Source organism: Primulina tabacum, chromosome 3 (assembly GCF_025594145.1).
Source record: "Primulina tabacum isolate GXHZ01 chromosome 3, ASM2559414v2, whole genome shotgun sequence".
NCBI lineage: Eukaryota > Viridiplantae > Streptophyta > Magnoliopsida > Lamiales > Gesneriaceae > Primulina > Primulina tabacum.
In genome coordinates this window covers 4,971,871-4,986,333 of record NC_134552.1, presented here as the reverse complement: position 1 = coordinate 4,986,333, position 14,463 = coordinate 4,971,871, and the positions used below count along the sequence as shown (strand labels likewise).

General features: G+C 33.9%; 2 protein-coding genes across 5 annotated transcripts; one reads left to right on the top strand and one right to left on the bottom strand.

Annotated features, from left to right (window-relative positions):
• The first annotated feature begins 4,807 nt into the window (after window positions 1-4,807).
• On the top strand, window positions 4,808-7,614 carry LOC142539509 (uncharacterized). 4 transcript variants are annotated; one of them, XM_075645027.1, is made up of 3 exons: window positions 4,808-4,946; window positions 5,184-5,948; window positions 6,067-7,614. In XM_075645027.1, exons 2-3 carry the CDS (start codon window positions 5,253-5,255, stop codon window positions 7,408-7,410), a joined length of 2,040 nt encoding a protein of 679 aa, XP_075501142.1. In that variant the 5' UTR covers window positions 4,808-4,946; window positions 5,184-5,252; the 3' UTR covers window positions 7,411-7,614. The 4 variants fall into 4 exon arrangements, with proteins under 4 accessions (XP_075501142.1, XP_075501143.1, XP_075501140.1 ...); XM_075645028.1 differs by having other exon boundaries at window positions 4,811-4,946; window positions 5,203-5,948; XM_075645025.1 differs by having other exon boundaries at window positions 4,814-4,962.
• Window positions 7,615-7,873: 259 nt separating this feature from the next.
• On the bottom strand, window positions 7,874-11,553 carry LOC142538856 (SNF2 domain-containing protein CLASSY 3-like). Its single transcript, XM_075644152.1, has 3 exons — window positions 10,638-11,553; window positions 10,107-10,265; window positions 7,874-9,967 (listed from the first exon to the last, which is right to left on the bottom strand). The coding sequence occupies exons 1-3, from the start codon at window positions 11,208-11,210 to the stop codon at window positions 8,093-8,095; spliced, it is 2,607 nt and encodes an 868-aa protein (XP_075500267.1). The 5' UTR covers window positions 11,211-11,553; the 3' UTR covers window positions 7,874-8,092.
• Between the last annotated feature and the right edge of the window lie 2,910 nt (window positions 11,554-14,463).

The following is a 14,463-nucleotide window of genomic DNA, read 5'->3' as shown; positions in this document are numbered from 1 at the left end:
TAACAATTTGGTTTTGCATAATCTATACTTAACAAATAAACAACTTTACCAAAACACACATATTGTGTTCTATGATGTACACATAAAACGGGTACATAAGACTAATTTTGTCAATTCATTATCGAAAAACAATGCTTATATCTATACTTTTATAGGTACTAGCAAGAAGCACGTGCGATGCACGTGAATATTAATTATTTAATAAAAATTAAAATTTGATTTTTTTTAAAAATAATTTGAATAATTTTTTTTAAATTTATATTGTGTTGGTAGAATAAGATTCACAAAACACGTTTTTAGTAAAACACATTTTTCTTATTTTTAGTTTAGTATAAATAGTTCATTTTCTTCTTTTGGATACAATTTTGGAAGCCCATTTATCGCGGTAAATCGAACAATGAAACCTCTCCATTTTCTGAGAAATGTTCTTATGAGTCTTAACATATTGGTTTAGTCTATTGTCATATTAGACGAATAAATTAATTAAGAACGTATATACCTTACTTTCAAAATTGTTTCTCAAATTAAAATTCAAGCAATTGATTTTATGTTATATAATAAATTATAATTAGTATAATATATAGAACGAATTTAACTGAAACAAATTTTGAAAAAATATATATCTAAGCACCACGTATAAGTTATAATAACCTAAAAATCAATCAAATTATGGATTTTATAAATACATATATAATAATTTATATAAGTGAAGCACACTAAGGACAAATAATTATCAATTTAAAATATTTGTGACTAACTCATCAAAATATTATCAAAACTAATGAAATAATAATATTGATAATAAAATATAACCCATAATATTCAATTTAAATATTATTTAACCTCATACAGAATTTTTTTACCTTTTGCTTTAGAATTATATATTATAGATAAATTAATATATATATATATATATATTATGTATTTGTATGTGTTTAGTGATTGTATATTACTGGGATCAGAAAAGAATTTAGTTGAGGTGAATAAACTCTTTTAAAAATATTTGCTTTTAAAATTTGTGTTCAATCGTTTTTAGGCGGTTGAAAGATTTTCTCAAACGGTTAGAATATGAACCACGTGAAAAGTGTGAAAGACGATTCAATATTTCTAATATTTTCAACCGGTTGGCAATCTAGACAACAAGATATAGTTTGAAATGTAAAAACTTGTGAAAAGTAAAGACACGAAAATTTTATGGATGTTCGGAGAAAAACACTCATACCCCTTCTTCCTCTGTATGAAGGATTCCACTAAAACACTTGTCTGATATATATATTTTTTTAAAAATTGCTACTAAAATATTTAAATTTTTTATTATAGCTAGCTCTCTTAATTTTTCTATCAGATTCATGTTTTATGATATTATTAGTATATTAACATTCATGATTATTGATATAAATTATACTAAATAATTTATTAAATTATTTACTTTCAACTCTTAGTTAAAATATTATAAATATATTATTATTAAATTTTATATTATTATATTATTATATACTTATCATGTTATTGTATTATTGCATATATAATTATTTTTTCTTATATCTTCTTGTGATACTATGATTTATTATTTAATCAGAAACTACATTAAAATATAATAACAAAATTGCATTAAAATCATAAAATAACATATAGAAAGAAAATTAAAAGGATAAAATATTTAAAGTTAGTATAAAGATTAAATATTTGAGAAAATTAATATAAGAGTTACATTTTATTCTTGAAGTGATATAAATTATTACAATCAATGTATATTGTAGTGATAATTTATTAGCATTTGTTAGACTATTAATTATATATTATGTGGAATAATTAGGCTACTAATTAATTATATATTAGGCGGAATAAATAAAAAATTTTGATATTTCATTTTTACACTTGCAACAATTAGAAATTTACAAATATATCTTTATTGAATCTAGGATTTGTATTGATGAGGAGGTCATTTTTATTTTTTGACAATTGAAAAACATGGCTAATGATCTACACTTTTATAGGTATATAGATAAAAAAAATATTTTTTTTATCAAAGATATATTAATTTTTAATGCATAGATTTCCTATAAATTGTATAGAAAATTTCATGCAATTAATCTAACAACACACAATTTAAGGGGGTACTAGAAAATTTACAATGAAAAACTTTGTTATTCTTTTTACACTTTTATAAGTATAATAGTTAAATATATATTCTTTTAATATTTTAATTATTTTTTAAAATTAAAAAATCTATTCTTTTAATATTTTTTCTAAGAATTATGTATCAAGAAAATGTTATTTCTCTAATGTATTTTTATTATCAAATATCAATTCAATTTTTATGTAACATTATTTTCAAAATTTATTTTGTTACAAATTTCTATTAAAAAATAAAAATACTATTATGATCTTCATGTATTTAATGATTGTGTAGAAAGTTTTTCATACAATTAATCTAACAACACACAATTTATGGGAATAGTAGAAAAGTTACAATGAAAAACTTTGTTATTCTTTTTACACTTTTATAAGTATAATAGTTAAATATATATTCTTTTAATATTTTTAATAAAAATATATATTTTATTAAAAAAAAGCTATTCTTTTAATATTTTTTGTAAGAATTATGTATGAAGAAAATATTATTTCTCTAATGTATTTTTTATTATCGAATATCTATTGTAATATTATTTTCAAAATTTCTTATTTTACAATTTTCTATTAAAGAATTTTTAAATTACAAAATTATGATAACTGATTTTGGAATCGAGACTAAGAAAAAATTTAGTCTGATTTTGGTTCTACTGTTCTTGAGAACCATTGTCAGGTTTAGCTTTAGACATTTAATTTAATGTCTAAATCTTAATCAATCTTAATAGATATTTCGAATATCACCAAATTTGTGTGTGCTGAATTTATAAATTTGTCGTATGTATAATCTTTTTTAAAAGTGCTACTAAAATCTTTATTTTCTTACTATAGTCAAACTCTCCAAATTTTTCTAAGAGCTTCATATTGTATGAGATTATTAACATATTGACATTCATAATTATTGATATAAATTCTTCTAATAAATTTATTAAACTATTTACTTTCAATTTTTTGTTTAAAAAACCATAAAATATGTTAGTATTAAACTTCACATTATCATATTATTTTATATTTATCATGTTATTCTACTATTGGACATATAGTTAAATTTTTTTATATATCTTCTTGTAATACTATAATTTATTTATTACTTAATTAGAAATTGCACTAAAAACATAATTACAAAATTATAATAAAATCATTAAAAAAATGTAGAGATAAAATTAAAAGAATAAAACATTTAAATGTAGTATAAAGATCAATTATTTATAAAGATCAATTATTTGATAAAATTAATATAGGATTTACATTTTATTATTGAAATGATATAAATTACTACAATCAATGTATGTTGTAATGACAATTTATTAGCATTTGTTACAATTTTACATATATATCCTTGTATGATTTTTTGAATTCATATTAATAAGAAGACATTTGTGTCTTTTCACAATCGGAAAACAAATGAATGATCCACACTTTTATAGGTATATATAGATATAGATATAGATATAGATCGTAAAAAAAAAAGTCAGTCCAATTTAGAGACTAGGTACACCTCTCCACACTCACTAAAGCTTAAAAATTTCATGCAATTATCTCCTCTCTCACATTAATATCGTAAGAAACAGATATACGTCAAATTATACTTAGATCTGAAAAATAATTTCATGCAAAGCGATCTTTTTAATTATCATATTCTTAGATTTGATCAAAAGCAGCTTTCCTAACTTTACAAGTGCTTGAAAATAAAGGTTGTATGGAAGGTGATGGAGGGGTCTTTCTTTCATGTAAAAGCTTGCCCACCAAGGGTTGCCTTTCGTCCAAAATAAACAGACACTTCACGTGCAAGGCGCAGGCCATGCACTCAATCGATCGTCAAGACCGAATAACGTGTTTTGATGTTATCGGCCGAGAGGATATTACAATTTTGATTCTACGATTTGTTCGTTCGGAAAGTTTTCAAATTACAGTTTCAATACAATAAGTTGGTCCTTACATTTATTTAGTCATTTTTTTTCTCGAATGACGTCAGAAGATGATGATATAACATTAGAAATTGTTGATATGTCCGACACCATGTTATCATTACACAAAAGATTATCTACCCACGTAAAAGGATAATTTTCTTTATTGCTCTATGAGTCCCATCAGTGTGATCAACTTGTCCAAAAAATTTAGTGGAGACATACTTTGTTGAATATGCAGTCTTTTCCCATCTTATTAATTGTTGTCCATGATTGATTGAATCATGGTATTTTCATATTTAACAAAATTTTCAAGGAAAAAGGAATTCATTAATGCTTCTTTATTGTTTTGCTTAAAATTATACTTTTCGAAAATAATAAAAATGAACTTTCAATAATAGATAAATATCATTTCATCGATCAGCTTCGAAAGAACGTGTATGAACCCAAAAGTAATGAAATAAGTCTTTTGTGAGACGGTCTCACAAATCTTTATCTGTGAGACGGGTCAACCCTACTGATATTCACAATAAAAAGTAATACTCTTAGCATAAAAAATAATATTTTTTCATGGATGATCCAAATTAAATATCCGTCTTATAAAATACGACTCATGAGACCGTCTTACATAAATTTTTGTGTTAGCCTGATTATTAGTTGTCATTTTATTTCATCTAAATTGTTCATTTTTTATTTTTTTTTTATTTTTGGTTATTTTTCTTATTGTACAGTGCGTGGATGGATAATATTTTTTTCACATTACATTCAGACCTTTGATTTCGAAACAATTTCATTATGTTCATCTTAATATTTCAACAATTTAGCTATATAAAGAGCCACCAACTCCATTCTCAAAATGGTGTAGTCTACCCCACGAAGTCCATGTATCCATACGTCTGCGATTACTCGGTACACATCCGAAAGTGTATTAACGAATCCATCGATCTTTATGTAATTTATGATGTTTCTATCCTTAAATTCTCCGGAAAATTAATGGGTTCAATCTTATTTTCTTTCTAAAGCTGATATGTTAGTCGTGGATAGTTCTATCATCATGGTGTCATGTGTTGCTTTTTACTGGTTTTGATTTACTGATGCCCGAGTACTTCTTTTAACTTTCATGATGATTATCTTTTCTCTCTGCAGATGTGGATTTTTCGTGAAGGAGCTGAGAAATTCTAGTCCAGGAAAAGAGCAGAGAGTTTGATAACACAGATGCCGGCCCAGACGTATTTCCCTCTTTGGTGGGAAAGCACCGGAGATCAATGGTGGTATGCTTCGCCAATAGATTTTGCTGCAGCCAATGGACAGTATGACTTAGTACGGGAGCTCCTCCGCCTCGACGGCAATCACCTAATGAAACTAACCTCCCTGCGCAGAATCCGCCGCCTCGAAACCGTGTGGGACGACGAAGAACAGTATCATGATGTCGCCAAGTGCCGATCCCAAGTGGCAAGAAAGCTACTATTGGAGTGTGAGATCAAGAAAGGCAAAAACTCACTCATTGGGGATGGTTACGGAGGATGGCTTCTGTACACTGCTGCCTCTGCAGGGGACTTGAGTTTTGTGCAAGAATTGCTTGAAAGGGACCCTCTTCTGGTATTCGGAGAAGGAGAATATGGAGTCACTGATATTCTGTATGCGGCTGCGAGGTGCAAGAATTCTGAGGTTTTTAGGGTGGTTCTTGATTTTGCTGCCACACCGAGGATTACTGCAAGTGATTGGACGGGGGAGGTCCCTTCTGCGTATAAGTTTGAGATAATGAATAGAGCTCTTCATGCTGCAGCTAGAGGAGGCGATTTGAGGTTACTGAAGGAGCTTCTCCGTGATTGCTCCGATGATGCGTCGTCATATAGAGACAACAAGGGTGCAACTATCTTACATGCAGCAGCCGCCAAGGGTCAGGTCGAGGTCAGAACTCGAATTCCATCTCTTCACACACTTTGTTTCTTGATCTTTTTGACTTTTTCGAACACGCATTGGCTCGGCTTGAATCCATCGGTTGTCCCCAAACTTCTGTGTATTTCAGATTGTCGAAGATAACGCCATAACACGTGGACTTATCGACTATGCGGACAATGAAGGCAATACGGCATTGCATGTAGCTGCTCACAGAGGTCAGCTAGCTGTTGTCGAGGCTTTAATTCTTGCATCACCGGCATCGATCCACGCCAGAAACAGTAATGGAGAGATATTCCTACATGCTGTTGTTACTGGTTTTCAAACACCTAGTTTTCAGAGATTGGATCGCCAGATAGAGCTCATGAAACATTTGTTGAGTGGGAAGATTTTCGGTATCGAAGATGTCATCAATGCGAAAAACAACGATGGCAGAACCGTGCTTCATTTAGCCATCATAGGGAACATTCATTCTGATATAGTGAAACTACTCATGTCTGTCAGCTGCGTTGATAAGGACATCCGTGATGTAAATGTGATGACTCCGACAAATATTCTCAAGAAACCGGCTCGTTCTACATCGTCCGAACAGGTAACCAGGCAAGTGATATCAGGTGATGGGATTTTTGAATCTCGGGATTATTCGGCTAGAAAAGTAATTGCATCCCACATAAAGAAGCAAAGCATAGGAAATAGTCCAGGGACTTCATTCAGGATCAACGACACTGAAATTTTCTTGTGCACGGGAGCAGTGAGTACATCAGAAGCCACTCGATCCGCAGCAGGATTGACCATTTTATTTACAGATCACAGCCAACATGACTCGAGCATGGAAACTCATAGTTCTCCCATAATCCACAAGTCCGGTTATGTGAATTTTGCATCAAGACGGATCAAACGCTTACTTCATTGGACGAAGATGAGAAACAGAACCTCAGACATGTCCCCGAAGAAATTGGTAGATGGAACAAATTCTGTAAGCACTTCAGAAGAAATCCCGGTTCCTTTGAGGCAGAGATTTTCAAAACCATCACCACTTCCTAATAACAAACGAGCACTTTCAGTGAGGAGCAATCAGCCAAGTCCAACTGCAAAGAAAAAACTAGCTTCAGGAACGATTGATGGTGCGATGCAGGCCATTCCACATTATATAGCTTCTCGCAGATCACGTTCTAGCTCTTTCTCGAAATTATCCATGTCCTCACAAAGTTCTCTCGATGCACAACAGGGTGCCCAGATTGAGAATGAGATTGCAAGACACATCGGCTGTAATGTTCTGAATGAAAATTCAAATCTCAGACATACAGGTTTGGTGAACAAGAGGTTTCTAAACCAATACTTGTGCTTCGGCGGCGGCAACCTGTGGAGGCTCCTGTTTCTGGTTTACAACCATATGAAGCTTACGAGCGCTCCGTGCTATCAACAGCTTGATCAAATAGCCCAAATGAGAACTTTGTCAAACTGTGGAGAGTAACAAGTCTGCTCTTTCTGTCTGTTAATATATATATATATCATCTTGGAGGTAACTCAAAATGTACAACACCCACGAGCAAAAATGATTCCGTGCATGTTTTGGGATCTTGAAAATGAAAATTGTTATGTTCCTTCTATGTTTCCTATCATCTCAATGTCATCTATTAATAATAGATATCGAATAGAATCTTTATTCCGATCTGAATTTGCTGGTTGAATCCCAACTTCGTATCATCGAGCTCAGCCCATAGAAGCAAGCTCGTTTATTTTCTAGATAAACACGATATCTTTTCAAAATGAAGTCAGTTAGATAAGAACAGAGATCAATTTAAATTGTAAGCATTGTACCTTGAGATCTCCAATAATAAACATTGCAAAGACAACATAATCATGTAGTAGTCAAACTCCAAGAATTAATGAAGAATTGGGGATGACGAGAAGGGGTTTAAGCACAGGAAGGACAGGGAATAGTGTCATTGGTTAGCATATAATAAATGAAGAAAGTATGTTTTTCTCAGGTAAAACAAGTACAATCAATCAATCACAAGGTAGCACAAAGGAACTGACAAAAAATTTCATTCATCTCCAGAAAAAGTTTTTTAAGGTTTACATTTCTATCTACTTTCTGTTTCAACTCCTAAATCAGAGAATGATACAGAACAAAAACACAAAATTTGTACCTGTCAAAAAGTTTGCTGAAGATGCACAAAATCAAAAGTATCAACCAAATCAGACTCTTTTGGCTGGGGAACAATCCTCTCAATAATGCGGCTAAAACCTTCACGACTAACCATGGTATCCAGCACTTTATCTTCCATAATAGTATCCCGTGAAGATGCTTCCCCAACATTCCCCGAGAAAATCATCTCTGAAATGCGGTCTTTGGTCACCTGCCTTGCATATTTCTTCATCTCCACTGAAGTCACTAAATGATAAACATAAACTATTTTTTCCTGCCCCAGCCTGTAAGCTCTGCTTATTGCCTGCCTTTCAAAGGATGGGTTCCACACAACATCCAACAGCACAACCCTTGACGCACCAACCAGGCTTATTCCTTCCGCACAAGCCCTTTGTGATGCCAACATTACTTTGGCCGAACTACATTTTTCATTGAAGCGATTGATGGAAAATTGTCGCTGCATTTCGTCGAGTTTTCCATCCATGTAAATCACTTCCCTCCCTTCGATCCAGGATAAATGGGTTTCTAGCAGATGTTGAATGTGGAGTAAAGGGTCAATATATTGGCAGAAAATCAAAACCTTTTCTTTGAGTACAGCAGCAAGCCGGATAAGTTCAATAACAAACTGGGTTTTTGCTCCAGCATCGGGATCTGTTTTTCTGCGTTCTAGCTTTCTTCTGAAATTGGAAAATTCTGGATACTTGGAGACAAGTGACGGGTGAACTGAGATCAAGGATACCATGTAATCTTGTTCTAAAAACTTTTGGATCCGTGCGACGTTTTGAAGTAGGCTAGTTTGCAAGTCTGTAGGCTTCAAAAGAATTAAAAAGTGCCTCAAACCTGGGAGAGTTTCTTGAAGTATACAGCCTTTGTGAACATGGACAAACGGGTGGATCATCGATTGAATCTTCTTTAATCCATCTTCAGCTCCGCTTTTCTTGCTGATAGAACTAAGTAGATACTCCCATTCCCCTTTTGCTATATCCCCCCTTCGCGTTTTCCGAGTCAGTTTTCCAATTCTACGCTTGATCTGACTAGAAAATCCTGGATTCACCAGACACAGTGTATTGTAAAGTTCAGAGAAATTATTCTGAAAAGGTGTCCCCGATAGAATTATACGCCTTTGGGTGGTTACTTTTGTCAAGGCCTTCCACATTAAGCTTCGGCTGTTCCTAGGGGTATGCCCTTCGTCCAGAACTAAAAGACCTGGCATTTCCAGGAGTATTTTCCTGAATTGCTCGTTTCCTCTTTTCTTCTCATGTTCTCCAGCAAGTTTCTCGAACAACTGGTAGCTAATTCCTAACACACTTCCACCCTTTTTCCAGGAGAAAAGCTTCACTAAACGAATAAAATCCCTGCTTGTTTTATGGTCTACCGTATGACCAACAACATTAGCAGCCATCGAGGTTTCTAGAGTAGATAACTTGGTTTCATTCATGTTGTGGAATGGTAAGTCAACCTTCCATTTTTTGAATTCTTGTTCCCAGGTGATGAGCATGCCTCGTGGAGCTATGATCACGGGACAACATGTCGGGTATAGCTTCAAAAATGTTTGGATGAATACTATGGTGAGTCGTGTTTTGCCAGTGCCAGGGGCGTGCGAGATTATGCAGCCTCTACCGCTTTCAGCAGGCAGCCTCTGCAGTCTCTTTATGTCGGTATCTCCAGCAATGTTCCGCCACATGACCTTAAAGCCTTCAATTTGATGTGGAAACATTTCTTGCGCACCTTGAGGAATTAATTCCATGACTGTGCTTTTGAGATGAATACCACAATCCAGATTTCCACTAGAAGTTCCCTGAAGTTCGATATCATTAATGACAGAATCATCCTTTGATTCATTGCCTTTCTTTCCCCGTTTCTCCACATGTTCCACATACTGCAGGAGAGAATTGGACATTTAAACACCCAAAATAAAATTCAAGGAATATAAATAGTTTCTATATAACATGTATTCAAATGCATCATGCTCATATAAAATTAGACAAATGGGACAAAGGGTAAGTTGATAAACTTACAAAAGGCGGTAAGACGTATTTTATTTCCAGTATCACGTTGGAACAGTATTTGCACCTGATGCCTATTTCATCATCAAGATAAACATTATGCTTCCCTCGACAGCATTGTGCTGCTGGACTTTCATCAATCTCTTGGCAGATACTATCATCTTTATCAGCCTGTAAAGGAAGTTGTGCAATAAGCTTCTATTCATGGACATCAATTGTAAGACGAAACAACATATAAAATTACATCGCAACCAAGAAGGAAAGCAGTTCAAGGCCAGCGAGTATGGGCACCCCATCCTGACTTTTGGCAGTTTGATACATAAGTCTAAGATCCGCCAAAATTCCTATATTTGCTCGAGCATAAAAGTCAGGCGCTATGTTTCTAAACTGAGTACAAATCATTTAATTTTTTCAGATGATCCACCGAGTATATTTGTAGCATAAGTTACTACAACACAGTTTATTATTGCCACGATCCAATCTAGATATCAAGAATAAATAAACACAAAGTAAGTTAAGAATTTGGGAGATATCAATCTGCACCTTTGAAATATCTGTGCTGCCATCACCAGATTCCCATAATCCCATCTCTAAATCACAGAAAAGAGAATCGATTTCTGTCTCCCAATCCGATTTCTTCGGTAAACAAGGCTCATCATCCTCAAACCTGAACTTCAACGGCAATGTTTCCTTACTCAATTCGTTCTCCACAACAGAATCTGGTTTTTCTTCATGTGAACCCCTTTCATCCCGTATACATTCCACCAACTTCTCCATCAAGTCCGGTTCATTAGCCAAACGAGCCTTTTTCTTGGCTGGTCTCCCCAACTTTATTGCGGCACTTGATGCATCACAGAAAAGAGAATCGATTTCCGCCTCCCAATCCGATTTCTCCGGTAAACAAGGCTCATCATCCTCAAACCTGAACTTCAACGGCAATGTCTCTTTACTCGAATCATTCTCCGCAACAGAAACTGGTTTTTCTACATGTGAATCCCTTCCATCCCATATGCATTCCACCAACTTCTCGATCAAGTCCGGTTCATTAGGCAAACGAGCCTTTTTCTTGGCTGGTCTCCCCAAAATTTTTGTGCCACTTGATGCCTTCTTTGTCATACTTGCACTCTGATAATAACTGCCAACTTTATAGTCCTCGTCAAGATTATGATCGTCCTCATCGCTGCTGGATTCCGATTCCGAGTTCTCGGAACCCTCCGAATCAACAGAAATCTTTGAACTCCTCTGGATTTCATTGTCAACAAATGTCTCATCCCCTGATGAACCGACATACACTATATCTTGATTGCTGGTTTCAGTGTTTCACATCAGTTGCCGCATTGCCGATAGCATCACTTCTTTTACCTTCCTTCTTTTTAATCTCATTGTGTTTATTTCTGTAAAAGGAGTCCCAAGCACTTCTGGTTCGCCTAGACACACAACTCAAACTAGGAGTGACGGGTGCCATCTTCTGTCCGTAAAGAGACATGAAGAACACATCACTACATCGTTAAAAATCAGAAAAAACCAAAAAAAAAGTTCTTTTTTTTATACATATATATTATCAAACCGAACAGAGAATATAGGCTTACTTCACGCAGAATACATCTACTTTAACCTACGGATGATGAGCGTCGATGACAACATAAATATTTATAGCCTTGGAATCAAACCAACGATTAAAAACTGATCATAATCAAGAAAACTTTACGTTTGCGGGAAGGAAAAGGAGGAGGAAGAAGGGTTAGCGACAAAAACACGGGATTTTAGAGGCGCGGGAGACGAATCGGCGTAAAATTCTAAAAGGATTTTATGACGCGCACGAAAGGCAATTTCTGGCCTTCTGGGAAGTGTTTCAGTATATGTGATTATGGGAATATATATGTGATATCTCGGTTCGTATATATCTAGTTATTGGTATATACTTTATTAATTATAAATATTAAATTACTATTTAAAATTATTTGATTGATCAATATTAATAATCAATTAAGGATAGATATATTTTTTTTAAAAAATTGAAATAAAATAAAATAAACACTTTTAATTTCATAGATAACTATGGTTTCGTTTTCAAATTGTTCCAGAAAGTAGACGACAACACTCTTGAAAATATAACAATGGTATTATGGGACATATGGAGGGCTCGAAACGACTATGGAACAGAATTGTAAAACCAGCTGCCTCAGTGGTTGTTTCAGCATTACAACTCTTGACTGGAGCTCAAGCACTGAAATGCAACGCCGACGCATCGGTACAGAATGGTTCAAGGAATATCGGGGTGGGAATGGTCCTTCGAGGCTCAGAAGGACTATTTATGTCAGCTAAAACCAACGTGTTCATTGGAAGAGTAGGAATTAAAGATGCAGATGCAATGACGTTCAAGAAAGTTTTTAGCTGGGTTGAAGGCATGAATGTTCGATTTGTAATCTTTGAGTCCTATTCTAAAATAGTTGTTGAGGCAATAACCTTGGAAAGATAAGATGACTCAGAATTTGGTGTAATTATCTTAGAATGTCGTAAAATACTTCGTCAAAGACCATCGTTTTGTGCCTGTTTCACACCTAGACAAGCAAACAAGGTTGCCCACAACCTTGCTAGGGCATCTTGTTTCTATGCTCGTCCCTTGATCTGGAATATTCCACCAGATTTTATCTTCGATGTTTTGAATGAAGACGGTAATTCTCTTGATTCTTAATAATATTTATGATTTCAATTCAATAATAATAATAATAATAAACACCGATATATTAAATTGTTAATTGGACCATTCGGTTTGGTTCGATTTTACAATACTTCGATTTGATTTTTCGGTTTTCAGTTTTATAAATGTCTAATCCGATATCCGAATTATTTTTATTTCGGATTGCTTTTCATGACATGTTTCGGTTTTTTCCGTTCAAAGCATGGATTGAATCAAAAGCTAGTTGAAATTTTAATATACTAATTAATATTGAATGTTTCTAAAGCAAAATTATTTTAAGTTGTGCTTCAATGAGCGGGATTTGATTTGGAATAGACTATTTTATTTGATGGAGAATTTGAAATATGAATTTAAAAGGAGACTCGTCTTAGTTATAATTCAGATACATTGTAATTATTATTGTATTTACATAGGTTATCAATAGATGAATTTGAATATCATTAGACATAAATTCCTTAAATCCAAACACGACCTTCATAAATTTAGGACAATCAAATTTTAAAAACTTGAAATAAGTAGGAAAAATATTAATACATGTCTTAAAAAAAACACACATCCGTTTTTTTTTCAAGCAGGGCGTTGGGTTAGATTCATATTGAAAAGAGTAGAAAAGTGAGAAAAAAAAATTAAGACAAAAATAGAAGGGAAACGAATGGAATGGAAACGCAAATTTTTTAAGGCAAAAACTTGTGTGAGACGGTCTCACGGGTCGTATTTTGTGAGATGGATCTCTTATTTGGGTCATCCATGAAAAAATATTACTTTTTATGCTAAGAGTATTACTTTTTATTATGAATATCGGTAGGGTTGACCCGTCTCACAGATAAAAATTCGTGAGATCGTCTCATAAGAGACCTACTAACTTTCTAAAGCCTAAAAATTTGATTATTTAAGTGCATATAGGCCTTAAGGTAGGGATGTAATCGAGTCGAGCCGAGCCGAACTCTTGAATGTTTGAGCTGTTAGAGTAGATGCCCTGCAAGCCAACGGTTGGCTAGGGAATTTATTGACTCAAGTGAAATAAACAATCTTTATTTTAATATAATTTAACTTTTTATGGTCTTATTATACTTTATCTGTATACCCATGCAAACAGCATAGATAAAGTCCTTGATTATGCTTTAATACAAATGAATCGTAATTCGATGTTGAAACTCATTTGTAAACACTGCATATTCTAAATTCGTTCCTAGTCGATTCAGCCGCCTAAAACAGGGATAAAGGCCGCTTGAGCTCGAGACTAGCATCTGTGATGTTGTGTACTGTGTTTCTTGGTAAGGGCATAGAGATGTCCAAACATGCAGATGGGTAGTCATATGATGATTATACCGAACAACCCTCCCTCGGACTTTCCAAGTGGTTATCATTCATCGAGAGGATAAGTCCGTGGTTATGATTGTACACCATTAGTCCTTACGACCCGGGACAACACTGAGGCTCTATATGCTAGGGCTGTGCTTTGACTCGTTTACCGACTCCAGGAGAGTCATCAGGTGGCGAGGTTGGGTACAGTTGCGACACATATAGGAGCCAGTGCATTGTAGTCGGGGATTCACCGCTCACCTACGGGTGTGGATATCCTATGTGATCTGATGAAATAATAGTGCGTGGAATCTCTGGCCAGAGTATGAGATGTACGTTAGAGAAGTAGTTCTCCAATAGTACATG

Excerpts from the sequence above, each read along its gene's own strand:
- LOC142538856 (XM_075644152.1), bottom strand. The coding sequence starts at position 11,210 with ATGACAAAGAAGGCATCAAGTGGCACAAAAATTTTGGGGAGACCAGCC. Across the intron at positions 10,266-10,637 it reads GCAGCACAGATATTTCAAAG|GCTGATAAAGATGATAGTAT; the intron begins GTGCAGATTGAT and ends CTTCCTTTACAG. Across the intron at positions 9,968-10,106 it reads AATACGTCTTACCGCCTTTT|TATGTGGAACATGTGGAGAA; the intron begins GTAAGTTTATCA and ends TCTCTCCTGCAG.
- LOC142539509 (XM_075645027.1), top strand. The coding sequence starts at position 5,253 with ATGCCGGCCCAGACGTATTTCCCTCTTTGGTGGGAAAGCACCGGAGAT. Across the intron at positions 5,949-6,066 it reads CCGCCAAGGGTCAGGTCGAG|ATTGTCGAAGATAACGCCAT; the intron begins GTCAGAACTCGA and ends TGTGTATTTCAG.